General features: G+C 32.7%; 6 protein-coding genes and 1 long non-coding RNA gene across 16 annotated transcripts in view; 4 read left to right on the top strand and 3 right to left on the bottom strand.

The window, feature by feature from the left end:
• The window catches only part of LOC145730567 (uncharacterized protein CG43867), a 90533-nt gene extending 87852 nt beyond the window's left edge, over window positions 1–2681 (bottom strand). For all 9 annotated transcript variants that reach the window (XR_014178645.1, XM_081981821.1, XM_081981828.1 and 6 more), the window contains exon 1: window positions 2550–2681. The gene's annotated coding sequence lies outside the window, so the exon portion shown is untranslated. The remainder of the gene's footprint in view (window positions 1–2549) is intronic.
• Window positions 2682–4147: 1466 nt separating this feature from the next.
• Window positions 4148–4743, top strand: LOC145731344 (uncharacterized). The gene is made up of 2 exons (XM_081983092.1): window positions 4148–4359; window positions 4416–4743. Exons 1-2 carry the CDS (start codon window positions 4169–4171, stop codon window positions 4696–4698), a joined length of 474 nt encoding a protein of 157 aa, XP_081839218.1. The 5' UTR covers window positions 4148–4168; the 3' UTR covers window positions 4699–4743.
• A 1445-nt stretch (window positions 4744–6188) lies between these two features.
• Window positions 6189–11901, top strand: LOC145730910 (potassium voltage-gated channel subfamily KQT member 1-like). 2 transcript variants are annotated; one of them, XM_081982430.1, is made up of 13 exons: window positions 6189–6413; window positions 8262–8343; window positions 8580–8763; window positions 9015–9105; window positions 9203–9329; window positions 9953–10128; window positions 10184–10444; window positions 10493–10669; window positions 10727–10922; window positions 10973–11090; window positions 11143–11299; window positions 11350–11469; window positions 11520–11901. In XM_081982430.1, exons 2-13 carry the CDS (start codon window positions 8307–8309, stop codon window positions 11628–11630), a joined length of 1755 nt encoding a protein of 584 aa, XP_081838556.1. In that variant the 5' UTR covers window positions 6189–6413; window positions 8262–8306; the 3' UTR covers window positions 11631–11901. The 2 variants fall into 2 exon arrangements, with proteins under 2 accessions (XP_081838556.1, XP_081838555.1); XM_081982429.1 differs by having other exon boundaries at window positions 10724–10922.
• A 351-nt stretch (window positions 11902–12252) lies between these two features.
• On the bottom strand, window positions 12253–19096 carry H2.0 (Homeodomain protein 2.0). Its single transcript, XM_081982438.1, has 5 exons — window positions 18576–19096; window positions 17658–17876; window positions 16646–16782; window positions 13608–13802; window positions 12253–12450 (listed from the first exon to the last, which is right to left on the bottom strand). Coding segments are annotated over exons 1-5 (720 nt in total). The 5' UTR covers window positions 18578–19096; the 3' UTR covers window positions 12253–12283.
• LOC145730920 (uncharacterized) lies at window positions 16635–17643 on the top strand. The gene is made up of 3 exons (XR_014178710.1): window positions 16635–16744; window positions 16811–16955; window positions 17028–17643. It is a non-coding gene; the product is annotated as an uncharacterized LOC145730920 (long non-coding RNA).
• Window positions 19097–21364: 2268 nt separating the features above from the next.
• On the bottom strand, window positions 21365–23913 carry LOC145730917 (uncharacterized). Its single transcript, XM_081982439.1, has 2 exons — window positions 23274–23913; window positions 21365–22738 (listed from the first exon to the last, which is right to left on the bottom strand). Exons 1-2 carry the CDS (start codon window positions 23473–23475, stop codon window positions 22254–22256), a joined length of 687 nt encoding a protein of 228 aa, XP_081838565.1. The 5' UTR covers window positions 23476–23913; the 3' UTR covers window positions 21365–22253.
• Window positions 23765–24537, top strand: LOC145730919 (uncharacterized). The gene is made up of 2 exons (XM_081982441.1): window positions 23765–23980; window positions 24036–24537. Exons 1-2 carry the CDS (start codon window positions 23771–23773, stop codon window positions 24411–24413), a joined length of 588 nt encoding a protein of 195 aa, XP_081838567.1. The 5' UTR covers window positions 23765–23770; the 3' UTR covers window positions 24414–24537.
• Window positions 24538–25618: the final 1081 nt, after the last annotated feature.

Genomic DNA, 25618 nt, shown 5'->3' with positions numbered 1-25618 from the left:
TAGAAGTTATTTCAACTCAAAATCAGAATGTTTTTTGAGAGAAAAATATTGAAAAATTCTTTACTAGATACACAATACTTTTCAACAATTATGGAAGATTTCAAAGAATTCTGAGGTTTTTAAGGTTCTTTTTTTTATATTTCTTCTTCTTTAGGTGCCGTCATAGTTCCAACGTTTGGCTATCATCAAAGCGTGATACTGCAGATCTAAACAGTTGGCAGTTGTTGCAATTGTACGATTCTCTCCAGTTCTTCAGGCATGAATTCCTTCTTCTTCCTGGATGGATCTTTTGAGAATTATATTTCCCCCTCATGACATGTCCCAAGTATTGCTGTTTTCGTTTCTTAATACTAAGTTTCAATTCTTTCTCTTTCCGCATCCTCCCCAGAACCTCCATATTTGTCACTTTCCCTGTCCACGATTTTCTTAGTATTCTACGGTTTTATACGATTTAACATACTTTACAAAACAATTTTGAGTTCAAGTTAGTTTGACAAAAATCTCCTGCAGACTATCGAATAAATTAGCTTGTATTTACAAGTTAAATCGCAGCATCACTTTTGGTTAAAATGACATCACACGCCTTTCAAATTTGTCATTTCGCAACCTATACATGAAAAATTGGTCCTGAAGTGTTTTGTAAAGCACGCATGTAGAATATCCATTAGGACGCTGGGGGACATATTTATAGTGGATTTTAATATCGTCAAGTAGAAGTGACGAGATGCCAATATAATGTAAAAGAGCTTTGTCGTGGATAATGGGAAGAGTAATAACTAAAATGTAGCATCGATAACAGATGCGTTTAACGATAAACAATTCTGTTTTATTGGTGAAGTTTTTTTCGCCACCGAAACGATAAAGATTTCAACTGATGATATAAAAGACCATTCTTTCAAAATGTTTCAAAATATGGTGCTGCCCCTATAAATAAATAAGGTCCCTATCTGTCCCTTATGCCATATAAGGGTGTATGTATAAGATATGCAAACTGGTCTTTTGTCACATCGATTTTCATAAATTTCGGTTTTTCGTAGCGCTATACACGCACTTCTATCATCGTGAATTCAAAAGGGGCACAGGCATACATATTTTACGTATCCACTTTAAAACTGCTTTACGAAAAAATCGCAATAAGCTCGTCCTGCACGTATCTGGAAAGATATTAAATATGTATTGGTAATGTGATATGGTCTAACTTATTAAAGTCTGGACGTCTTTTAATTTTGGCTGGCTCACAAAATAAAACCGATGACCGAAGGGCATAAACAGTATTTTCATTAAAACCCGGATGGTTATCGGCGTCAGTCAGGAAATAGGGACCCTGTGCTTTCCTGGATTTTCCTCCGAGCAGCTAGTTACATAATATCCGTATATGGGCAATTATTTTCTCCAATTCCTGTTTAATTTCCTCTGGGTCGTCGCAAAAATCCAGAACATTTCCATACATGGAGGAGACGCAGACATTCTTATAAATTGAGCTATTTATGCTGAAACCGTTTATTTTTTATGGGTGTATGAGTGAGAAACATTTTATTTGGATCCTTTTGTGTCCTATATTCGTATGCTTTAGTGTTTATCTACGTTATGTCTGATTTGGAGGATGTAGGGGAAAGTACAAGTTTTCCACTTTGTCAACGTTTTTACTTTGTTTAACGTTGACAAAGTGGAAAGATAGTTTTTGGCAATAACATGACAATTTACAACATAATAATTGGATAACGTAATTAAGTAGGTATAATAGAGTTTTATTTTTTTTTAGTAAAATTTGTGGAAAGCTGTTAATTTGCTGATGTTAAACCACACTTAAAAAAAGGAAAAGAAGGTCTCAACGTTTACAAAAAAACTTAAAGAACTAACTCTCTGCTGAAAATAATGTAAACTATTACGAGCACATCAGCTTTTTGTTTTCCTTTTTAGAATACATTCACATCTTGTACAACATGTAGTACAGATTTTTTAACTTGAGTGAAATACAAAATTTAATAAACCAAAAATAATTTTTATTTTTTTTTGAAATATCATCACAACGTCTTTTATTGCATGCTCACATGCTACAAGCACATAAAATGAACCCAAACTTCCAGTGAACATTCTGACTGACGCAATTCCAGTTATTTAAGAGATAAAGTAAAGTAGAAACATAAAGCCTGCATTCGAGGAAACTAACTTCCGTTATATTATCTTGACAGCTAAACAGTTTGGTAGAGTAAAAATGACGGTTACTTTTCATACCAGTCGGCCGCAAATTCAACGGGATAAAGTGTTCTCAAGATGTAACTTTTACAGATAAGAAACCCTCATAAATTTTGAATTAAATGAAGATGAAACCCCTAAAATGCAGAAAAAAATTACCGTATTTTTATTTGATTTTGGTGTTTAATAATGAAGGTTAAATTTCCAATTAGTGTAGAGGTAAAGAATACATTATTATTTGAAAAAATGGTATTCAAATTCCCTAAATTATTATTTAAACAATGACATAATAGGTAACCCAAATAACAAAAATCATTCCCTAAACTTCCTATAAAAAAAACATCACGATTTACCTCTTATTTTCGACATCCACACATCGGACTGAACAACTGGTTTGGTGTCGAAAAAGGCTAAAGAAAATAGTTCTTCAAACGTCGTAAATAAAACATTTATTATTAAAATTTATACCACCCCGAACAAACACATTCATGCCAAGTTCCAACTGCCCTAGCGCAAGCGTTAACATCGCAATCAGCTGTTTCCTTCAAAATTGAGGGTTGAGGGTTGTTGAGGCAATAATAGAGTGAATCACCTACACGTCAAGAAATATATACAGATCGATGGTCTGTTGGAAATATGGGTAGGTTTCTGCACACACAACACAGTTTTCTGTATAGTGGTTTAAAGAGCCAGGATAGAGGGCCTTACTTATGTTAACACACTGAAATCAAGATTAAAATAATTAGCATTAAATTTTATATGTTTGTATAAGATTATCAAGGACGTTGACGGTATTCCTAGTTTATTTAAATTTCTCCAGGGTGTATGAATAATCGATTGGAATAATACAGATTAGCATAAATGAAGCACGGAATTTGCTGTCCTAGAATACGCGTTAGATATGGCATTAACCCTTATTGAGGTTGAGGTGGTAAAACTAAAACAACTCTAGTTTATTAGTTAGTATACAGGATGTTAATAGTAATTTAACCAACAAAATACATTCATAAAATTGAGATTATTTAAAAAAAAACAGAACTTTGATACCCAGTATTTCAAAAACGATGCTGTTGGATGTGTTGGATGATGACACATTTATCTTAAAATAACCTGCTCAAACGAATGCTAACAAGTCCTGTTCGTATGACTTCACCCTGTATACATTCTTTTGGAATTGTACAGAGTGTCTTAAATTCTATTTTTTTGCAGGGTATCTCCAAAACTTGCAAAATGCGGTTTTCACGAAATTGTGCTCCTCTGTTTTTGACCTGCAATAACCGTTTGAGAACTTATAATACTTTCAAGACTCAGAAGACAATTTTGGAGCCACTAAATCTTGTTGTTTCTGAGCTGAAAAAACTTTAAAACGAATGCAGTCTTATATCACCCGTATAATAGAAAAACCTTGACACCCACAGGCACGTCATTTATTTGTCTAATTTGTTTAATTTATCTCTATAGTGTTATAGATTTTTGAAAATGTAATTTTTTGCTCATTTCAAGTCTGCAAAAATATATAGGGTGTCCGATTTAAAAAAAGTTTATTTGTTTCATATCATAATAATGATGTGTTTCAGAAAAAAACGAATTAGATATTTGGAGATATGTCATATTTTCAAAATCACCCTGTAGCTCAGAAATGGGTGCAACTGTGGATGCATCGTTTCTTTCACAAAAATCAGCCACACGTTTGCAAAAACCACATTGCTCTACCTTTGGTAGTTTTGGAGATAAAACCATCGAATTTGAGACACGCTGTACATAATACTATAATGATTCACATTTGACTTACGAGACTATTACAAAGCAAACGGTATCACCGCAAATTAAGATAATATCACCTCCATTATTTCCGCTATCTCAAACCAAGAAGTACCGTTCTTTAAACCAAATTTTCTGAAACCACGTTTTGTCTCCATTAAAAAACTCGAACTAGCTGTGTCGTGTTACTAAATAGGTGAGTTAATTATTGATGTCTCTAAAATCAAATTTACTTTCCATGTATATTGTAGTAGAACCCACGATGGCAATGTCACTAAACTACGAATTGGAAAACGCAATTTCTTCCGTGAACAAACCAAACATTATCAACAAAAATCCGCTGTTCGATCGCAGTCAAACTTTGCGGCCAAATCCAATTTTGCAAAGATACGAGACTAACTGGTAAGAAATCGATAAAATTCCTAAAAAAAAAAACGAACACAACGTTGTTAATAAAGGTCAAACAATCAACATCACCAAGGAAAAAGGAGCGTAGGATTGAGCATTCTCACATTACTGGCCTTTCTGTTCTTTTTGCATATACTGCAAACCTGTATTCAGGAGCAACAAGGGAATAACCCACAGAATCCTCAGATTATTTTGATGCAATCCAAGTTGAAAAGAAATCCTGATGTACGCGATAATTCGGATGGAGGTTTAACGAAGTTTAGTGAAGTAGAGGAAAATGATGCTGGACCTATTATTAAGAGAAAACCAGTACATCATGCGATTACTTTTTAAAATATTAAGTTAATATTATGTTTTTTTAACGTTGTGTTACGTTATGTATACCTGTATGTTATAATTGATTAAAATCTGCAAGAAAAAATTGCATTTCATTGTAAACAAATAGGTACGTTTCACTTTAGTTATCTTATTCGTTTACGCTTATGTTTAAGTGTTTTGTCAAAGAGGAATTGGGTACACATTATTACAAGACAATTTTTGTGAAATTTTTTTGTGCTATTTTAAGGATTATTATCATTATACAGGTCTGGTAAAAGAAAAACAATGTAACTGACAGAGAAACATCGATGATTGCATGCGGGAGACAAAGACATAAAATCCAATAAAAAGTCTAGTTGGCAAAAACTTTGGGGCAGTGTTGTCATATTGTCAGATATCTATTTCAATTCATTAACTATGAAGATATTCACACCAATAGAGATATAAAGGGCATGATAATATTTTTGCTTTCACTTATTATAAAGTACCTATGTTTGTTTTTTGTAGAATGACACTTGACGTATATGCATGCAAGTGTCAAAAGTAATTTCATGAAGATGTAAAGTGCAGAATGTGCTACCACTCAAAAGTGTTGCAACTCAAACTATTTTATACGTCTATACTTGCGTTTTGAATTTTGTGACACCGTTGTTGATTTAGAATGTGATTTTCGCTTCTGTTAAAACCAACTTAAGTTACTTTATACGTCTATAATGGAATTTTTGCCACTTATTCCCGTAATTGATTCTTGTGTTTTTATTATCGATCACTTATTCCAAGATCCTTCCCATACTTGTTATTGTTTATTGTTTAGTTTCATTTTGTGATTTTGTTAAATTTTTCTATTTGACAGATCAAAATTACTACATTAGACAGTAGTAGTAATATCCCAATAACAAAATAAATTTTGCAAGCAATCTAGTCGATGAATTCATAAAGACGATAGTAAGATTTTCGCTTACTTGGACTTTTTTAGGTTTTCTGTCTTTGTCTCGCGCACGCATTTATGAATGTTTCACTGTCCGTTGTTCGGTGTATAACAGTAATATTACTTTAGCACTTCTGAAGAATACCATTTTGTGATGTTCTAGGAAGGTATTTTTGATTAAAACTTATACTAAGACATACTAAATAAGAATAATGTTTGTGTGTTATAAGTTTCTGCATCGAATAAGTAGAGTTGTGATATCATTAATATGTTAGTAAATTAATCTTTGGTTAAGTTAATTCTCTGTTTAAATTCTGATTAACCGTTAAACTAGCTGCAACCATTTTGAACTTACTATCAGAAGTTTACGACTGGGAAATTTAAAACCATTTTTCATAAAGTGGATGCAGGAAATTAGACTTCGGCCGCATAATAAACATATTTAGGTACAAGACATATTTGAAACGCAACACAGATATCAATCAAAAAGTGATTTTCTTTGACGTTCCACGCAAACTCGTCCCTTCGATTAATGTCCACCTAAATACTAAAATATCAGTTTTTCCATGAAGCTAGTTTACGTGACCCTGTTTCGTGAAATAGTTATTCCCTGCCGTAAAAGCGGGAAATAATCGATATTTTTGCCATCGCAAATGTGCGCCGCCACTGTTTCAGTGTTTTGCCATTCGTGTTTCTTCACGTATCAAATTGTTGATCACTAAATGTTAACTTGCAATAATCGGATTAAATGAAGCCGTAATAGTTAAGGAGTAGCTTTACTTGCGAGCCGACAATCAATTAAGTATGTGAAGTGATTTTTTTCCATATTTTCTATACTTTTGTTAAATAATATTTCATTACATAAAATTTGAAATAACAGAAAAATTTGTTGTACAATATGCAAATGAGTAAAACATAACATAAACAACATCCATTATTGTTTATGATATGGTTGAAGGTTTAACTAATTTAATAATTTATAATTTTTAACAAAGAATATGTCATTTGCGTCCATTTACTATTCAGTTCTTATGGCAAACCCATTTATTTATTAATTACATTTTCGCTGTAATTTTTGCTTTTTGAGATCTAAAATATGAAATATTTAAACCTCCTGTAGATGTGCTTAAAACAAAAAAGTAAACCTCACTGAAAACCAGCTGAAGTGAAGAAAATCCCCCTGAAACTTTTACTAGAAGGTAAACGATTAATTTTAGTTCAGTAAATTTCATTAAAAACTAACAATAAATGTAAATTATTTATTTATTAAGAGTATTAATAACAAATTGATTTAAATACGGTACTATACATTTAATTTAATTTTACAATTGGACTAGAAATACAGAAGAACAAAATTATAACAAAAAACTGGTCAAGTTAGCATGACCGGTTTTTCGTTATAAATTTCCTTTTTGGTAAATGTTTTCTAAAAGAAGCAGTTATAATATACTATATTATTGAGCTATTAAAGTTAAATTCAAATTTCATACATAAAAGAAAACAAAAACCATCTTTACATGGCGATTCAAATTATGTAAATTTAATGTTTCAAAAATAGAGTAAAAGTAAGAAGAGAGAATCTGAAAAGACCAATAGGTTAGACAAAGATGGATACAAATGTCATAAGTCACATGTGTGACGATTCATGTGATATGATAAATAACGATATGTGTGATGATAAATCATGTGATCGAGTATTGTATTGATACAAACGAGCCCAATTTAACATTTAATTCAATCACAGGGGCCAAATTCCCAAAAATCCCATTTGTTTAGGTTGTTATTTACCTTTTTTCAGAATTTTCGAAATTTGCCTTCCAATCACTCTAAATTCCAAAAGTTAACTTCTTATTATATTTTTGAACGTACAGCAGTCCCCCTGTAAGTACTTTATACAGGGTGTCCCACCGGGAACTACCGCTGTCGATATTTTGAAAACTACAGAAGATAACTTTGAAAATTTCAGTGTTTAGTCTTTGCGTTTACGCCTCCAAATTGCTGCAAGCTTCACTGTTATAAATGGACCACTCTGTTTTTATAATTTTTTTCGATTTTCTTACCGATTTCAAGTATATTTTATGTATCATAACATTATTACCAACAACTATTTTCGAGATGCTTGAAAAATGTCATTTCCCCAATTTGAACTGTCATAGCTCTTAGAGGATAGAGCAAAACGGTTTGCATGTTCCTATCTTAACTTTTAGAGATTTGTCACCCGATAACCAAAAAAATTATCACTTGTCAAAGTTTGCAGTATGATCATAGCATAGATCAGAAAGACTTAAGATGTGAACATGCAAGCCATTTTGCTCTATCTTATTCTGGTTAGAAGCTCTGACTCTCCAAAATGTGAAAATGTCGTTTTTTAAACGTCAATATCTTGAAAACAGTTGAATATGCAAGAAACTGCTGCCACTATGCTCTTGAGGCTTAAATATGACAATCTGACCCAACCAACCTTACATACTTACTCCAACAGTGAATAATGTCAAACAAGTTTTAAAAGTACAATTTAGACTTTTTTTACACTTTCTGGAGGAAGAAAGTTCAAATTAGCAGTAAACAAACTACTACCTACTCGTCAAAACTTTGTTCTAACACATACATTTGTGCACATTGTATATTTGATAAACTGGATTTGTTACAGGTGCTCAATCATTTTATTAATACTTATAAGAATCAACCTACCAGCATGGCCATGGAAGAACAAGAAGTACTTTTAAACTCAGGTCAGTATACTCTGATTTAAATCAATTTGTAGCATTTAAAAAAGCATGTTTTTAACTTTATGCGGCTTCTAAAATCCTTTGAAATAAGTTGGGGAAGGGACACGCTAATCGCCTTAAGACGGATCCTGGCCTTGACTATTTCCAGGGTTGCTAATGTGTATCGCGTTCCCGGCCGGAAACTGTGCAAAATATTGAATTTTTCTTTATTCGCTTCTATAAATGCTTTTTAATTTTAGTGCCTGTCACGTCAACCACTGGCAACCCATTAATTCTGGAAAACCCCCCAAAATGGGGCGAGGCTGGTCGCTACGCCACCAAGCAACATCGCAAAATTGCCGGCAGAGCAACTTTCCAAGGACAAGTCTACAATTTTTTGGAAAGGCCTGATAATTGGAAGTGTTTTTTGTATCATATTATAGTGTAAGTCAACCTTGAAGTAGCAAAATGTCCAGTGGTTTTAATGGAACTTTCAAGGACTATAATAGCCCGCTGCTATTATTAATTATTTGCAAGTCCATTAACGTTAATTAATTTCCATGCTAAAATTTACCATTACTTAAGGAAAGCAATTATGCGATTGATTAAAAATACGCCATTAAGTTGATTGGTTTTATTTGTGCTTTACAATAATTGCGTCTTCTGAATTGTACGTTTAATGTATTTTATTGCAGATTTATTTTGGTCCTAGTTTGCTTAATATTTAGCGTACTCTCGACAATCGATTCATATTCAAGTTTTGCTAATGAAACGCTTTTTTGGATGGTAAGTTAATACTAAATAATTGTTGCTTAGCTTATGTGTTGTTAATCGTTAAATTACCCATCAAAATATGTATAGCAATGAGAATTTTTGCTTTCAGGAAATATATTTGGTACTATTTTTTGGGGCAGAATATCTGGTTCGACTTTGGTCAGCTGGTTGCCGATCAAAATATATGGGAGTCTGGGGACGTCTTAGATTTATTAGAAAACCAATTTGCATTATCGGTGAGTAACGTTTATACAGAACAACAAAGTAAACGAAAATGACGTGACAAACTCTTCGAATTTATGCTAAAAATATGTTTGATATTAAGCGGTTACAAGTAAATAAACTTATAACTCTATGTATACATACACTGTGTCCCAAATTTGTTCAACATGTATTGGGTGGGAATTCATTAATGTATTAAGTATAAAACAGAAATTTTGTCAACAAAAAATTGGTAATTATTGAAATTTTTAACTAATTACAAAGAAACTTATAACTCATATAAAAATAAGAAAAAATGAAGTTGATGATGGTTTCCAAATAACAAAACGTCGGACGGTAAATGTGCTTTTAGTTTTGGTAAATGGCTTCAAATAATGTTAGAAATTAATAAAAACGAAAAATCAAAATTGTCAAATGACACTTACCATTGGGAACAACCTGTAATAAATTAAAAAAAAGACAGTATGTCAAATGTACTAAATTTACCAGTTTGCAGGTTGTAGCTTACTCATTTGTGCTCAAATTAATATAAAATTACTAGAAATTTTTAAACATACTCAAAGTAGCAAATGATTAGAAAAATCACTTTTTGCAAATCACCTTCTTCTCTTCTGACTGGTTACATAATTTGTTTCAGATTTAATAATTGTGATTGCTTCCATTGTCGTATTAACATTAGGATCAAATGGGCAAGTTTTTGCCACATCTGCCATTCGTGGCATACGTTTTTTGCAAATCCTCCGAATGCTCCACGTGGACAGACAAGGAGGAACATGGCGATTGTTAGGATCTGTCGTGTATATACATCGTCAGGTACTGACAACCTCCCACAAAAAATCTTTTTTAAATTCTCTTCAAATTCTTATAGGAATTAATCACTACATTGTACATCGGTTTTCTCGGCCTAATATTCAGCAGCTATTTCGTTTATCTGGCAGAAAAAGATGCGTCGCCTGATGGAGATGGGAAAAATACTGGAGATTTTTCCAGTTATGCTGACGCATTATGGTGGGGTGTAATAACGGTAACTACAATCGGTTATGGAGACACCGTGCCTAGAACATGGATGGGGAAAATTGTGGCATCAGGTTTCAGTGTATTTGCAATTTCATTTTTTGCTTTACCGGCTGTAAGTTACAGGAGTTTATGTCACAAATTCTTTACACTGTATATGCAGGGTATCTTAGGATCTGGGTTTGCACTAAAAGTACAACAAAAACAACGACAGAAACACTTCAACAGACAAATACCAGCAGCAGCCATGATGATCCAGTGTTTGTGGAGATGTTGTGCTTCTGAAAAGAGTTTCAATTCTGTAGCTACGTGGCAAGTGTACTTGAAGGACAATTCTCAGGTCTGTTTTAAACACTTTTAATAAACCCCATAAAATATAGCATTGAAACTATAGCAGGTAGTCAAAAAAGCTTCAGTCCTCAAACGGATGAGATCCAGAACCAAAATGGAGGCACTGTCCACTTCTATATCTAACTTTGCAACTCACACCCCACTCAAAGAAGTTACCACAACCTCACCTTTTGGAGGAAGTGAAATATTGCAGTGTAACTCTGATACGGATATACAATTATGCAAAGAAGATGCCATTCCTGGTTTGTAGACATTTAACTGAATGTGGCAAGTTATAAAATGAGTTTTAAAGGTCCGTCATTTAGACGTAGCGAACCAATTAGAGGAATGTTTGTCAGCCAGAATAGCACCGTAACTGAAACTGCTTCTGATGAGGTTGATGACGAAACTGAGCTTCCAAGAGTCACTCAGTAATCTAAGTTACGTTTTCACCGAAACTTTGTAATCATTAATGACGTTTAGGTTAACTGAAGCTCACAAAAACGCCATCAGAGCCATAAGAAAAATTAAATACTTTGTAGCGAGGAGGAAGTTTCAACAGGCTAGGAAACCTTATGACGTCCGGGACGTGATTGAACAGTACAGTCAGGGACATTTAAACATGATGTGGCGCATAAAAGTAGTAGTTAAACTAGTAATTCAAACTGATTATAGTCATTCAATTTACAGGAATTACAAAGAAGATTAGACCAAACACTTGGACGGCCTTGTAGTTATCTTGGTAAAGATAAGATCAGCATCAAGAAACCAATGAATATTGGAGCTAGACTGTACCAAGTTGAACAACAAGTACATTTCTCCATCCAATTTTTTATTTAAATTTATTAAATTAATTTTAGATAACTGACTTGGACAAAAAAATGGATACAGTAATTGACTTGTTAATTAAATTAGAGAAAAAACAGCCAGCAGTCAACCAGCTGCCAGTAAGCAGCATTGAACCAGTTTAACAATTATTGGAATAATCAAGAGCATTTTTGCTCTAGAAATAAAGCAATATACCAAAAGGAATACTAGCAAAACTCTCTCTCTATGAGAGAAGTATTAATAAACATATCAGTATCAAAGGTTGTTTGTAGATGTACATTTTTTGAAGCTTGAAATTGTACTTCTGCTTTAATTTATTATAGTTATATTTTCCTTAACATTTAGAAATTTAGTTATGTTCTGTTAAAGTGTTACAAAAAGCAATAAATATTTCACTTTAAGTGTATCTTTAAGTGGTAGTTTTCAATCAACCTTATAGAGTAAGTGTTTGATGACTATAAGTTATATAGTATATTCTATATTAGGAGCGGAAAGGAGCAGCTTGAGGCAAAGCCGAACATGTGAATGTTATTTTGAGAAGCTCCTACATACTTGCAAACTTGATTATTATATCTTAGAGCAAAACGGAAAGACGTTCAAAATCACTACTTATGAAAAAAAAAGTGGAAGAGAATGCAAAGTTTGTTTTGAAAAAGAAGCACCTATTTTCAGATTTCAAAATTTACAAGCTTAATTTCAAACCAATTAAATTGTCGCATTAATCCTGGGTATCTTAGTTTTGGATAATACACTAAAATTGATTGGTATTAATAAATAAGCCAATAGGCTTATTAATTTATTTATCTAAATAATCATCATTGTCATCTATAGTATCAACATCTATGTGCAATTCTTCTTGAGTCGAATCAACTGTACCGTCCCCTGTTTTGGACACTTCCTTGGCATGGCGCCACTTCATTCTTCTGTTTTGGAACCAAACCTTTACTTGAGCATCGGTCAAACCTAAAAATAAGATTCTTATTAGTTTATATTAAATAAATATTGTTGAAAACAATACACATTCAGTGAACGAAGCAAATTTATTTGTAAGTGTTGTAATGTTATTTACGTGTGGATGAAACCATGAAGTATATGGGAATATTTGAAATATACATGAAAATATTCATATTTATTATTTATATAGTATGTATAGTAGCAAGTATATTCATAAGTAAATTGTCGGGGCCGTAGTTGAAATTTTCAATTCAAATCAATTGTCCAGTGTGTTATTATAATTTTAACAAACATCTAAGATTTGAAAATTAACATTAACTGGATATTGCCTTTAAAAGGACAAAATCTGACTTTGAATTGAACATTTATAACCTTGTTTCTCTAAAAAAATCTTCAATACTAGAGAGTACCATCAAAAATTGATTTCGTCAATTTACAAATTTTTGCACAACACTTTTGAAAAAAGAAAATTGAATTTGGAACAGAAAAATCATCTAAAACTATGGAGGATTACTTAGAGACTAGAAAAAAAAAAAATTTATATGGTGATTTAAAATTTGCCAGGTTTTATGGTTTTCAGCAAAAATTCAATTAGGTCTCTTTAAGTTTTGAGTGTACTGATTTCTAGATAAAATATTGCTGACAAACACTTAACTTAACTTAAAATAAGACTTTTTATAAGCTTTTACACAACAATCTGCAGATGAGTCAAAAACGTGAATATTCTTTTTGAAAAAATGAGTAGTTTCTTAATTTGTTTACACAAGTTGGTAGTTGGTGGTTGTTTCTACTTCATGAAACATAATATCGTAAAATTATTTGAATACAAATTTGACATAAAACTTTGTTTTACACTGATAAAATTGGTTCTTGAAGCTGCTTTATGAATACATTTCTTTGACATTATACTGCGGTGTAAAACCTGCTTTAGTCCTTCAGACACTAGAAAATTGACTTAGAAACTAGATGTCTAGGACTTCAAACCTGTAGCAATTAACAATAAAAGTCACATTTTGTCATCTTAGGCAGATTTGTTATTCCATAATTCATTCACATCCCCAGAATTATTTGCAAAGTTGAAGAAGTACAGCATGTTGTGCAAAATACCTCTATAAATACCATTCTTCCATTAATACTTACTAACTAACCTAACTAAATTTTCTTACCTAAAGTTGCGGCTAACTGTCTCCTATCCGGTTTTGTGATATATTTTTGAAGTTGAAACCTCCTTTCCAAACCTTTTCTTTGTAAATTACTAAATACGGCCCTGGACCAGGATCTTTTTCTTTTGCTGTTACTGCCCACACAAGAATGACTGGACGGTGATGGTGGTGAAGTATTAGAGACATTCAGCCTCAAAGCTAAAACCAATAAATCATTTGATTCCTGATGGTGAATAATTAAAGATTCAAACACCCTGTATGCGGTGTTGTAAAAGTTATTAAGGCATCATCAATAAACAGACAATATAAGGCGTATAGCAATTTGTGAGTGTTTACATGGGCGCAGACTGTTAAATGTCAGTCTCAATCTAAAGGCATATACAAACATCTTCGGGTTCTTCTCGCTGATTTTTATCGTTTGTTTATTAACTTTGCCCGCGGGGAAATATATTCCGTTGAAAACATTATTAGACGGTTCGATTTAAATAGTTCTCAGCCTCTAAAGTACAATTTTCGCGTATACGTTGTCATTTATTACACATCAGATTTTCAACAAGTCGATTGAAAATATAAACGGGCGTGGGCAAAGCCCCGATTTTTCTTCAAATAAACACGATTTCAGTTCGACTTTTGCTAATTAATTTTCTCATAAAAATCAAATATTTGGCCAGCTTGAAGACCGATGATTATTAGTGAACAGATTTTAAACACTTTGCTTTATAAACAGTTTCAGTGTATCTTTCAAGACTCACCTCAGCTTATTTTAGATACTTAATGCTTAAAATTAGATTATTACATCAATAACCTTTATCTGCAAAACCAGTTATATTTCCAATCTAAAAATTGTCTTCAATGTCTCAAAAATGTAAAAAAAATGTCTAGATGGTGTTTATTTGGTCTAAATATCATTTGATTCCATCAAATTTTATAAACACAATTACCCAAGAAAAAAGTTTTGATGTGTGTGTGTTTTTTCTCAAGTTTTTATAACGTTCTGATTGACTCAAACTGTTTAAAATAAAATAAAACTAAAATATTAAACAAAAAATTAATTCATCTTTCCAAAAATAACAGATTGCTCGAGGTTAAAAACAAATAACATTTAAAAGCCATTTATCATGGATAGGTAATTTATTATAACTTTCTTCTATCAAAATTCTGACCTTACAAGTTACCTACAAACCTAAAATCATTCATGTTATTCAAACTGGTCCGTTAATCTGTCAAAATTATTAAGGTGAGACTGAATTAATGCTATTTTATTAGTATAGAAAACCAGTTCACGCAAATCCTAAAACATTCGTTCGAATAAACGAAACATTGAGAAACTAGCTGCCAGCAAGATAAATAATTACTATTTTGGATTACACGTAAACTTTAAGTGTATTTATTTGGCTTTAGGTTTATTGGGAAATCCACAAGCCCTCTGTTTATTTTTTAGAGAACTTGAGGTTTTTAATACCGTCGTAATTTTCGTCGCTTGATGAAAACAATACGATATCCGTACACAGAACGAACTAAATGGAATTAAACTAACTTAGTTTTTACATGTTTTTAGGAAAATTTATGAATGCAACACACTCTGTATAGTCCTGAGTAATTTTAAAATGTGCCATGCACCTATATTTAAAATTTAATTTCAATATCTTTTACAACACTGTGTAAGTAATTACAGGTTATACTGGGTAATTTTCAAAAAATATGTATTGCAAACAAAACAACCTGTATAAGAAATAACATAATAAATATTAAATTCTGAGAAGTTTGTATCATTTTCAATTGTTGAATAACGCTCAATATTGGATTTTCCTTTGTTATCTTTATGATTCAAGATTCAAAGCATAATTTTGTCATATGTGCGAATGACTTAAAATTGCCAATTTATCTTTGAATATCCTTTGTTGAATACCACAATCTTCATAAACAACGAATGAATAAACATATTTGCTTTCATCGTGAGAAGTGAAAGAATGCACATAAAAATACCATTAATTCCGTAGATATTCGGTATTAAGTGATCGAACATTATAATAATTTTCCTAATTAATGTTTGGAAAATGCAAAAATTTTGTGATTTACAAAAAAAAATTGTTGTGTTTACTTTCCCAAGTAAACATTCTAAGAAATTGTTAAGAAAAAATTTGAAACAAAAAATTGCAATAAAAATTAAATTACAGTATGTACAGGGTGATTGTTTATATTTTGCTCAATAGCTAAAGCTGTTAATTTTGATCTGAATGTCAATGTTTTTACAATTTTACCATTTTCCAATATTTTGATATTGAGAATTGACTAGATTAAAAATTTTTGTAATAAATATATCGTTGTTAATGTTTGCTTTTACTTTGGTCTAGTATTTTCCTGTTAGAAAAGTAAATAAATAAGTAAATTACTTACACTGGTTACTAACACATGTAAAGCAAACGTCAATTACATTCGTAACTTATATAAGACAGTGAAATAGCGAGCCATGGCGGAAGTATCCATCGAAAACGTATCAGTATTAGAAAAGTTTAATTAGTTAGGGCCTCATAAAACTTAAAACAGACTATACTGGTTTGTAAATATACACGTTACAAACCGTTGATGGCTTCCAAATTTCGATCCCAACATAAACAAAGACCGCTCTATTACTATTATCACGTAAACACTTTAGACGGTTACGTTTACAATTCGAGTTTTAAGTATTTTCACATTTGTGTAAACACATGGCACGTTGTAAGTTTATATATGTACTTATGAAAGAGTGTTTAAGTGTGTGTTCGGGGCCCCATTTGGCGTAATAAAAGCATTATATGTGGCTAATTTAACGACTGGCTATATAAATGCTGATTAATTCGGACAGTTTGCTGTTTAACGCCTACAATGCCTTTTTGTTGACGTAACTTTCGTGGAAATTTATTGTCGGTTTTACACTTCCTGCCATCGAAATTTTAAACGATTTTTAATGATTATTTATTCCTAACAGCTTATTAAATGTAAAATAAACGACTGCATTATTATAATTTTATGGCATTTTTTAATAGCAACTATAATCTTACCTGGCCGAGTGGCAAAAGGTTTAATAGGTTGCACTGTAAACACTGAATCTCCATGTCCAGTATTGTAAGTGTGGTTGCCGAGGAATCCAGAAATTCCAGGTAACAAATCTGATTGACATTCTCCATTTGATCTTATCCTAAAAGAGGATTATTATTTTTATTTAGAATGACATAGAATTTTTTAAATAATTTCATCACAATATTCCCCCAAACTGTCTGTGCAGATTTTAAATGTCTGATGTTCCTGCTATTCAAGATGTTAAAAAAGCAGACCAACAACTTCTTTGATCCAGAAGTTTAAAAACTATAAGTAACTATATGAAACTATATGACAAACTGGAGCAATGCTCTAAAAATTACATATTTTCATTCATTTTGTCAGGACGCACCGTATTAACTATGAAAAGAAGAGAGCAGAAGCAATCACAGACTATTATGCAAAGCTGTAGAGAAGAAGACTGGAACCTCTCAAAATAATCTAAAAATCCTTTATATAGAAGATAATCAATTAGAAGACCGATAAGTTTTTAAAACTGGATTAAGGAAAAACACAAGGGAAAGCAGGTAATACTACTGGCTGAAATGATCAAGTAAAATGTGTAAGTAATAATAAAATATGTGAAGAAGAGGTACTTTCTGGGCATTTACGACCGCCATATGCAACAACCGCTTTTCTTGTCTCGTGGTCTCTTTTGTAAGTGAAAAAAAACTGACCCAAAAGTAAAAACTGAATTAAGAACCGTTTTATCTGAACCGTCCTAAAATCAAAACTTCTTAAAAATGCTTTAGTGGAGTGTGGTTTCTCTCATATTTTTCCAAAAAGAAATAGGTACTAGTAAAGGTTTCCAGATTGGAAAAAATTACACTGTTATAGAGGAAAAACAAAAATACATAAATGGCTTCTTGGATCTGTAATTCATGTTAGTTCATTGTCAATTTTTTTCTTTTAAGGGTGTCTCCAATTAAACCAATGCTAGAACGTACAATTACTAATAAATTTAAACTTACCTACCTACAACATCTAAATATAGAAGAAACGCAATCGGAGCACGGTACAGCAATTTGGGGCACAGGTTTCGTTATTGGATTGTTCATCCTAGAAACACTAGGCATTGTTTCGTCCTCTTTTTTATCCTGTGCTAGTAGTCTTTCAATTCCAAATTTTAATTTGGTCGTACCTCTTTCCAGTTTTTTAATGTCAGAAGCGGTATTAGACGATTCCATGTTGATCCTGCAACGAATAATATAATATCATAAACACCAAAGTGGAAGTTATCTTAATGGTGATGATGAGGGGTGAGAGAAATTTGTTTTTAGTTAAGACTATTCACAGCATTTTCCTGCTTTGTTGTAAATATTTTTATTTACATTTTGTCGTAGGTAATAAACTTGGAGTTACCCAACTGGTTCATTAAAGCTATATTATTCAAATCCTCACAAAAGAAACATTGATACATAGAATATTGCAGCTTGGCAGTAATTCATCAGTAATCTTAAATATCTGCATATTTAGCAAAATTTAAAATTTATTTTAAATCTTTTATTTATCTGGAAGTTCTGCCTTAACCATCAAAGCTCTATAGAAAGTGTTTTGTTTAAATAATCTAACCTAAAAAATGGTGAAAATCAAAGTAAAATGAAATGACGTAACAATGTAATAAAGACAAATTAAGAAGCAAACAATGAAGACATTTAACTTTTGTATTAATTTGTTGCGGCATTTCGTTTTACTGTGATCCTTGTCTCAGTGTCATCTTGACTTTTTATAAAATTATTTAACTTTTATGGACTTATTTAAGTGCTTTTCTGTATTTTTCTTAATTTTACTAAAAAGTTGATTTGATGCTTTCCATCAAAGTTCTTCCTGTAGAAATTAAACTTAGTTTTCAAAGTCACTTAAGCTGGATAATAATTATAAAAATATACTTACATGCTCTAATAGTCATAATCAGAAAATCCACATTCACAGTTACACTCTAACCATACAGGGTGTCTCACTGTTGCACACTGTACTGCTCTGAAAATCTCCAACACGCACTGGAACCAAGAAAAACCAACACAAGAACCTTAAGACGTGGACATGCAAACACTAATTAAAATCCCAATAGGTGGTGAAGCGAATCGGAGGCAGTGATGCGCGTAGATCGGAAGCTGAGAGGCGTACCTGCTTAAGCTAAGAGAACCGATTCGATTGGTTCAGTGGCCAATAATTCGTGAGGCGGTAACCGGTTAAGCACCGCTGGTGCCGAATGAAGGGACAAACATCAGAGTTATTTTAATCCCCCATCGTCGAGTGAAAATATACAAATAGTAATCATGTCAGGCAAGATAATTGCAATTTTGAGTTTATCAATATCGTGTCATGTTTTTTTAATTATAGACAATCTCAGAAAGGTACAATTTCAAATTATTAGAAAGAGAAAGAAAGATTATTAGAAAGAAGGCAGAACACAGATATACGTACCAAATATCTGATTGGTTAAGAACAAAAATCAAATTATCAATCAAGCTTCCAAAGTTGAACCAAAATAATGAGCAACGTATCTAAGAAGAGACGACTTTAAATCTTTTCTAGCACATTTGAGTATCTTTTCTAAATTCAACTCTAACAGAGACTGCAGATGGAGAATCCTTGCCTATCTGAGGGAAAGGACAAAATTTTGCAGCATTATAGAGCAACAAACTCAGCATAGAGAAAAACAAAGTAGATCTTAGGAATAGAGTAGAGATAACCTTGTCGATTGTTTGCAAAACACTATAGACTCTAAAGAGTTTATCCAAAAGATATGGATCTTCAAGTTTACTAGTTTTATATACGTTGAACAAAAATCTGTGATTAGCCAACCAAACAAACAGGCTAATGGTCAAATTTGCGTATTCTGTATGAAAGGGATCCAAACACCAGCCTTCGCCTGAGTTTGCAAACATGATTCTTCAAACTAAAATTACAGTCAAAACAAATACTCACTCAAAAGACTTTTGCAAAGATTTATCGAAGATATCTTCTTCTCTTCTAGAAATTTCATCAAGATGATGATCAATGATCATCATAGAAAGTCATCATCATATTGATGAATGAGAAACCAGATTTCTAAAGCATGCAGCAAAATCAGCTGTGCAAAACCAATAACACCTCTTTATGGAAAACGCTTCTTTAGAATAAGAGACTTCGACATCTCATCTCTTTTACATTCTCTGGTTCTTTATGTGCCTTGTCCGGATTACGGTGGAGTGTGCTTCTCTATCTTCTGCCAATCTAAAAAGCTCACCAGCCTTACGAACCTCTGCCCATTGCCTGATGTTTTTCCTTCTATTTTTCTTTTGAGAATGAGTTGTAGAAGGGGTAATTTTCTCCACACAATACTTTGCCCAGATAGGCAATTTTTGAAGAAGATTTCTTCATTGGTAAATATATCGATCCAAGAAACTGGGCCAGCCCATAGAGAAGAACCGACCAAATATAGCATTTCACCATTTATTCGTAATTATACTGCCCAAGCTCAACCTATCATTCTCATGTCCCTTTTGGCTAAATATTGTAAATTTAGTCTTGCTGACGTTAATGTTCAGTCCCTGCTCCATTCCAGCTGCACTTACTTTACCAATAAACTGTTGGAAACTCTTCATCATCACAGAAAATCAAGGTATCATCTGCGTACTTAATTGTATTCAAAAGAACACCGTTGACTTTCACTACATGTTTTGTGTCTTCTAAAGCTTCCTTAAAGGTATCGTACAAATTCAAGTACTTCTCAAAAAGACTAACCGCATCATTGGCAATCAACACAACTACAAAAACATAGTTTAGCCACAGTATGTTTAGCCAGAAGCATAGAATCATCATAGAATTAACGAGGCTAATAAAGGTCATGGTGTTATAATACATAATTCAGCAGAACAGGAGAATAGCGTTCTCCTCAGTTTAAGCAAGTTCGTTGTAGTGCTGTGATTTGGTCTAGATCCTGATACATGGCAAGCAGTTGACATAATTTTCTCTAGTGCCTTAGAAAATATTGACAAAATATGAGACAAAACATAGAAATCTGAGGGAACTTATAGTTTTAGGAACAGGCAATACCTAACTGGCCTCAAAGCCAAAGAAATTTTCTATAATTATATTAAAACATCAAGTTATCGCAAAGCCCTTAACATAACAATTAGTGTTACACTAACTTAACACCAATATGGATACCGAATAACTCAAATTTTGCTAACTTTATAACCTAAGAAGTAGTATTTCTTGAATGTTCCGAATTTGAGATTGATGATATGTCAGACACTCGCAAGGCTTTTTCTAACTGGTTTTTGTATAACCTTGATTACTTTTAAGAATCGTGATATAGTCGAAACGATATGATATTTCTTGCCATAATAGTCCAATTATCTGCATTGTTTCTTTGGACGAATGGTCATCGTGTTCACCGTGTTCAACACAAAGCTTAATTTTGTGAAAAAGAAATCAAGAACACCTGAAAGACAGTCAAAAGCATGTGTATAGGTGCAATCCGACTGAAGCCACACTGAGAAACAATATTCTCGTTTATATTTTCCACAACCAATTCCATAGAAGCATCATCATTTTGTTGCTCTATATTTATGATAACATAATGAACCACTGATGACGAGACGAGTCAAACGTCTGGAAATTCAAACTGTTTTCCGTGAGAGAGGATCCTCGTCATCTAGTACATTATTCTGTTAGTATTTAGAAATAAGGACTACAATGTCATAAATATTTATTTTGAATAATTTATAACCAAGTATTAAAGCAATATGTTAAAATTATTGACTGGAGTGACAATGGATCATTTAGAGCTACACCATTTCCAAATGTAGTTCAGAAAAGACCAAGTGAGATTCAAAAAAGGTCAAGCGTAATTCAGAATAGGCAAGTGTAATTCAGAAACCATCAAGTGCAATTCGGAAAAAATCAATTTAAATTCAGAACTTTCAAAGGCAATTCCATAAATACATTATCTGCGGATACAATTACCAAAGCTGAAATTCTGAATAAATTAAACTGAAATACACTTACACAAACTTTCTGAATTGCTCTACCCTTTATATTTTTATTTGTATAATTAGTTATCTTAATAATATATTACTCTAAATAAATACAGTACACAAAATACATATACGATGTTGTCGCTGTGTGTTCTTACTCCTTTACAGAGTGATTAAAAAATAGTACTCTGACAAACTTGTGGGCATTAATACAATATTGTATTTTGGATAATATTAATAAAAAAAATAAATTGCTTGTCAGTACTTTGGTTACACTCTGTATATAGAACCAAATAAATACGTAACGATTACACGGTGCAATAAAAATAAATTGATATTCAAAGACAATTCTCATAAAATACAATCACAAGATTGGAACCTCTTACAAAGGGACAATAAGAAGTAAAATGATATTTTTCGATGTTTACGAGAATGGAGCTTAAAGCCGGCAGTTATCTGAATTTTAATGTCTGAAGGATGTCTCGTATTTCAGATGATTATCGCATCCAATATATCGATAACATAATATTCAAAGTGATGTACAATTTGCGTTTCTTTTTATGCCTATATCGCACGTTTCAGTGGCATATGGTGGTTGATCCCATTAACTGTTATTATATTGCGTATATTTTACATAACCTGCACATAATTGCGACAAGACATCGAAGTAGTAGTCGATATTTGATTGGCTATTTACCATTGACCTCCCATCAGTTTTGAAGTAGTCTTTGTAACCATAGTAGTAACTATCAACTTGAACAGGTTTTCGCAAGGGTCTTCGTTTTTTCTTTTTCAGCTTCTTCCTTTTTCGTTTCCTTTTCCTTTTCTTGTGCACCCCGGCATTTATCAATGCCTGCATGATTTGAGTGGTGGCAGGATCAACCATTTGGTTGAATTGATTACCCTTTACGGCAGCCACGACCAAAAATAGTAAGTATCCACCAAAAGCCAGAAAGGAGAGTGTTGTAACCGAGTATTGGAAGAATTTCGTCACTTTATTGTCTGATTGTGAATGTTCCGGGTATTGGTTGTAATATCCTGTTTTACTTTGTATTCCTTGGTAGGGTAAAGCTTGAGGGTTTGATTCTTCTGAAATAATAATAACTTAAATTAAATTCAGTAAATTGATGGTTTTTTTTGTGGAAAAAACTAAAAAAAGATTTTACACCACCATTTGTTGGATTATCAACCAAAATACCAAATGTGAATTGTTTGATTATTGGATTGGCTAAGAGGATAAAACAAATCAAAGCTATTAATTTATTTAGACAACTATTCTGCTTTACCAACCATGTCATAAAGTACCATAAGTAATATTGAAAAACAGTTTCTGGAAAATGGTTCATTCAAGAAATTTAATTGTCAGAGGGCGTTTAATGACCATGAATGTATTTTTTTCTGTTAAAGGATAACCTCATTTCCCTACTGGGCAGATATCCAGAAAAACTAAAATGTTAGTTATCCTTGGACAATAACAATATTCCAGAGAACTAAAGATGGTCAGAAGAAAAACTCCCGTTTTGCCACAACAAATGATGTATTCACTACATGAAAATGGGAAACGTTTTCAGACATTCTCAGGCTATATCACCCTGTACATTATAAAAATCGGTTGTAAGTTTACCTGAACTTGTGGTGTTGGCTTCTAAACTTTCCATGTTATCTCCTTCAAGCATTTCCAAGTTTAAGATATTTCTTTTGATATTCAATAGTCCTTCTAATGGAAGACTGGTTAAAGACTTTACATCCACTATATCATCATCAAACCCATTTACGTGGAGAATGAGTAGCATCAACCCAAACAAGCACATTTTAAAACAATTCATAATTGCACAAAACGTTTGAAGTGTTCAAAAAATAAGAAAGAAGTAGTACCAGCACTAGTGACTTAATAGTTATTTATTAGATACGCTTCAACTAAATATGCTGCTGACAAAAAGTGGAACACCCGTTATATTATTAATATGTTTAATTAGGGATATAACATTTTCCGCCAGAAATTTTGCTGCTGTCTTGAACGTTTTATTTAATTTGTCATTACCACTACTTTCTAACAGTTCTGCTAAAATGAGGATTAAAGCTGCATGGTTCTTGCTCTTACTGATGGCAGCACCAGCTTTAATGCTAAACATATCATTTTTCGACAATTTTTCTTCAACTATCCAAATGATGCAGTACCTAAATTCTGCTGTAAAAAAGAAGGCTGAAGTTAAAAATTCGACCATATCTGCAACAGCCCATTTGATGACAAGTATTTTAAAGCTGATGAGTTTGGATGAGACCAAACTAGCCGCAGCTGGAATAAACGCTTTGATTTTTTTAGCTCAACTAGTAAGTAAAATTTACTTAATTCCTATTATTTAAAATAAAGTAGAATATATTTTAGTTAGCTTCTGCATTGACAAAATCCAAACTTGCAAATCTCGACAATGTTAAAGATATTGACCATGACAAGTCTTTCACATGGATAATCAACAGTTTGCAATTTCCTGAAATAATGCCGGATTTACTTGATCCCAATTTACCTGAAATGGCCGTAAAATACGCTAAAGAAAGGTCATTACACAGCAGCAGTAGTGGTTGTGTTGAAATGCTAATTTGCAAAATATCTCCTTTCATATGGACCATGCAGAAAGTTTTAAAGAGTGCGGATTTTAACGATGCAGGCAATAAAACTTTTGATTTGTACAGCAACTTTCCAACTCGGGAAGAGCTAAAGAAAAGATCGGATGAATGTAGCGTTTCACTAAATTCCTGTTTATAAATTGAATTTAATCTAAGGCATTATGTGAGAACGCATTAATAACTGAAATGAAAAAAACGTGATATAGCCGAATGGAAACAATTTAACGTGCGTTTCGATTCACTTTTATAGTTGTCAAAACAGTTCCAATAAATTATTAGAGGAAGTATGGGTGTAGTGTATCATAAATCAACAAAATTACCTAAAACTCTCCGAGAGATTGGCGGTGGTCGCTGTTATACAAGGTACTACTCGGACTACACTGAGAGAAATGTTTTACAGAAAGCAGTAGATGGTTTACAAAAAGGTTCTGACGCTGTAAAGGACTGTAGAATACATTACCATTTTTCTTCTGCAACCCAGAGGCGGTTCCTATAGGTGGTTCTATATTATTTTAGAGCTGATTATAGTTGAACTCAGAACTATTTTGGCTGAAACTATTTTCTGGGTTCCAAGAAACAGAGGAATTGGGGGAAATGAGAAAGCCAAAATTATGGCTAAAAAAGGGGTCGGGACTCCTTTTACAGGACCAGAACCCTTTTCTGAGGCTTGGGGCTTGATAGCTCAAATTGAAGGAGGAGCACGAAATAGCCAAGCTTTGGAAGCAACTCACTGGATTAGCGCACTCTAAGAAACTTCTTGGAGGTTACAATGGGGAAAGGAGTAAAGAATTTGTAAAATTGAGCAAAAGAAACATACGCTCACTCACCAGGTTTCCTCGATTCCTCTCGATAATCTCTAATTGGCACTACTATTCCTAATTATTGGGAATTAACTTCCTTGTAACTGACTGATAATTTTAGTTTCGTAGTGTACCAGTGTAATATTCGAATGTAGTGAAAGGTAGCGGCTTCGCCGGTGCCGAGCTGATTAATATCCCCGCATAACAGTCACATGCTAATGCGATCATGTTATTAGTATGTAATAAAGTATATAGTTATTCATTTGGGCAGTAATTCTCGCCACAGGGGCGCTCCAATCGCCCGCTGTTAAACCTCACCTTTAATGGTAATATTTATTCCGCAGTCTCTCGACCAGATATACCCATATATTTATTGTCTGTTATACGCTCGCATGACCAACTTATGGGGACGCAAACATTTGCCATGACATTTTTTCTTCTCGTTTTTTCTGGCCTGAGAAAACGATATATGCGATTTTGCTAATTGATTTTATGGCCGGTTTTAACGGAGTCAACGTATAAGTGATTCTTTTTAATCCTGCTT

The sequence above is a fragment of the Ips typographus genome, linkage group LG6 (genome assembly GCF_016097725.1).
Source record: "Ips typographus isolate SLU linkage group LG6, UJ_Ityp_2.0, whole genome shotgun sequence".
In the NCBI taxonomy this organism is placed as follows: domain Eukaryota; kingdom Metazoa; phylum Arthropoda; class Insecta; order Coleoptera; family Curculionidae; genus Ips; species Ips typographus.
The sequence above is the reverse complement of the archived record's forward strand: the minus strand, read 5'-3'. Positions and strand labels throughout refer to the sequence as shown.

Coding starts and splice junctions, on each gene's coding strand:
- LOC145730919 (XM_081982441.1), top strand. CDS start 23,771: ATGCTAAACATATCATTTTTCGACAATTTTTCTTCAACTATCCAAATG. Junction 23,981..24,035: donor TGATTTTTTTAGCTCAACTA/GTAAGTAAAATT, acceptor AATATATTTTAG/TTAGCTTCTGCATTGACAAA.
- LOC145730917 (XM_081982439.1), bottom strand. CDS start 23,475: ATGAATTGTTTTAAAATGTGCTTGTTTGGGTTGATGCTACTCATTCTC. Junction 22,739..23,273: donor AGCCAACACCACAAGTTCAG/GTAAACTTACAA, acceptor TTATTATTTCAG/AAGAATCAAACCCTCAAGCT.
- H2.0 (XM_081982438.1), bottom strand. Junction 16,783..17,657: donor TCTATATTTAGATGTTGTAG/GTAGGTAAGTTT, acceptor ATCCTCTTTTAG/GATAAGATCAAATGGAGAAT. Junction 13,803..16,645: donor ACCTTTTGCCACTCGGCCAG/GTAAGATTATAG, acceptor TATTGGTTTTAG/CTTTGAGGCTGAATGTCTCT.
- LOC145730910 (XM_081982429.1), top strand. CDS start 8,307: ATGGCCATGGAAGAACAAGAAGTACTTTTAAACTCAG. Junction 11,300..11,349: donor ACATGATGTGGCGCATAAAA/GTAGTAGTTAAA, acceptor TTCAATTTACAG/GAATTACAAAGAAGATTAGA. Junction 11,470..11,519: donor TGTACCAAGTTGAACAACAA/GTACATTTCTCC, acceptor AATTAATTTTAG/ATAACTGACTTGGACAAAAA.
- LOC145731344 (XM_081983092.1), top strand. CDS start 4,169: ATGTCTCTAAAATCAAATTTACTTTCCATGTATATTGTAGTAGAACCC. Junction 4,360..4,415: donor CAAAGATACGAGACTAACTG/GTAAGAAATCGA, acceptor TTGTTAATAAAG/GTCAAACAATCAACATCACC.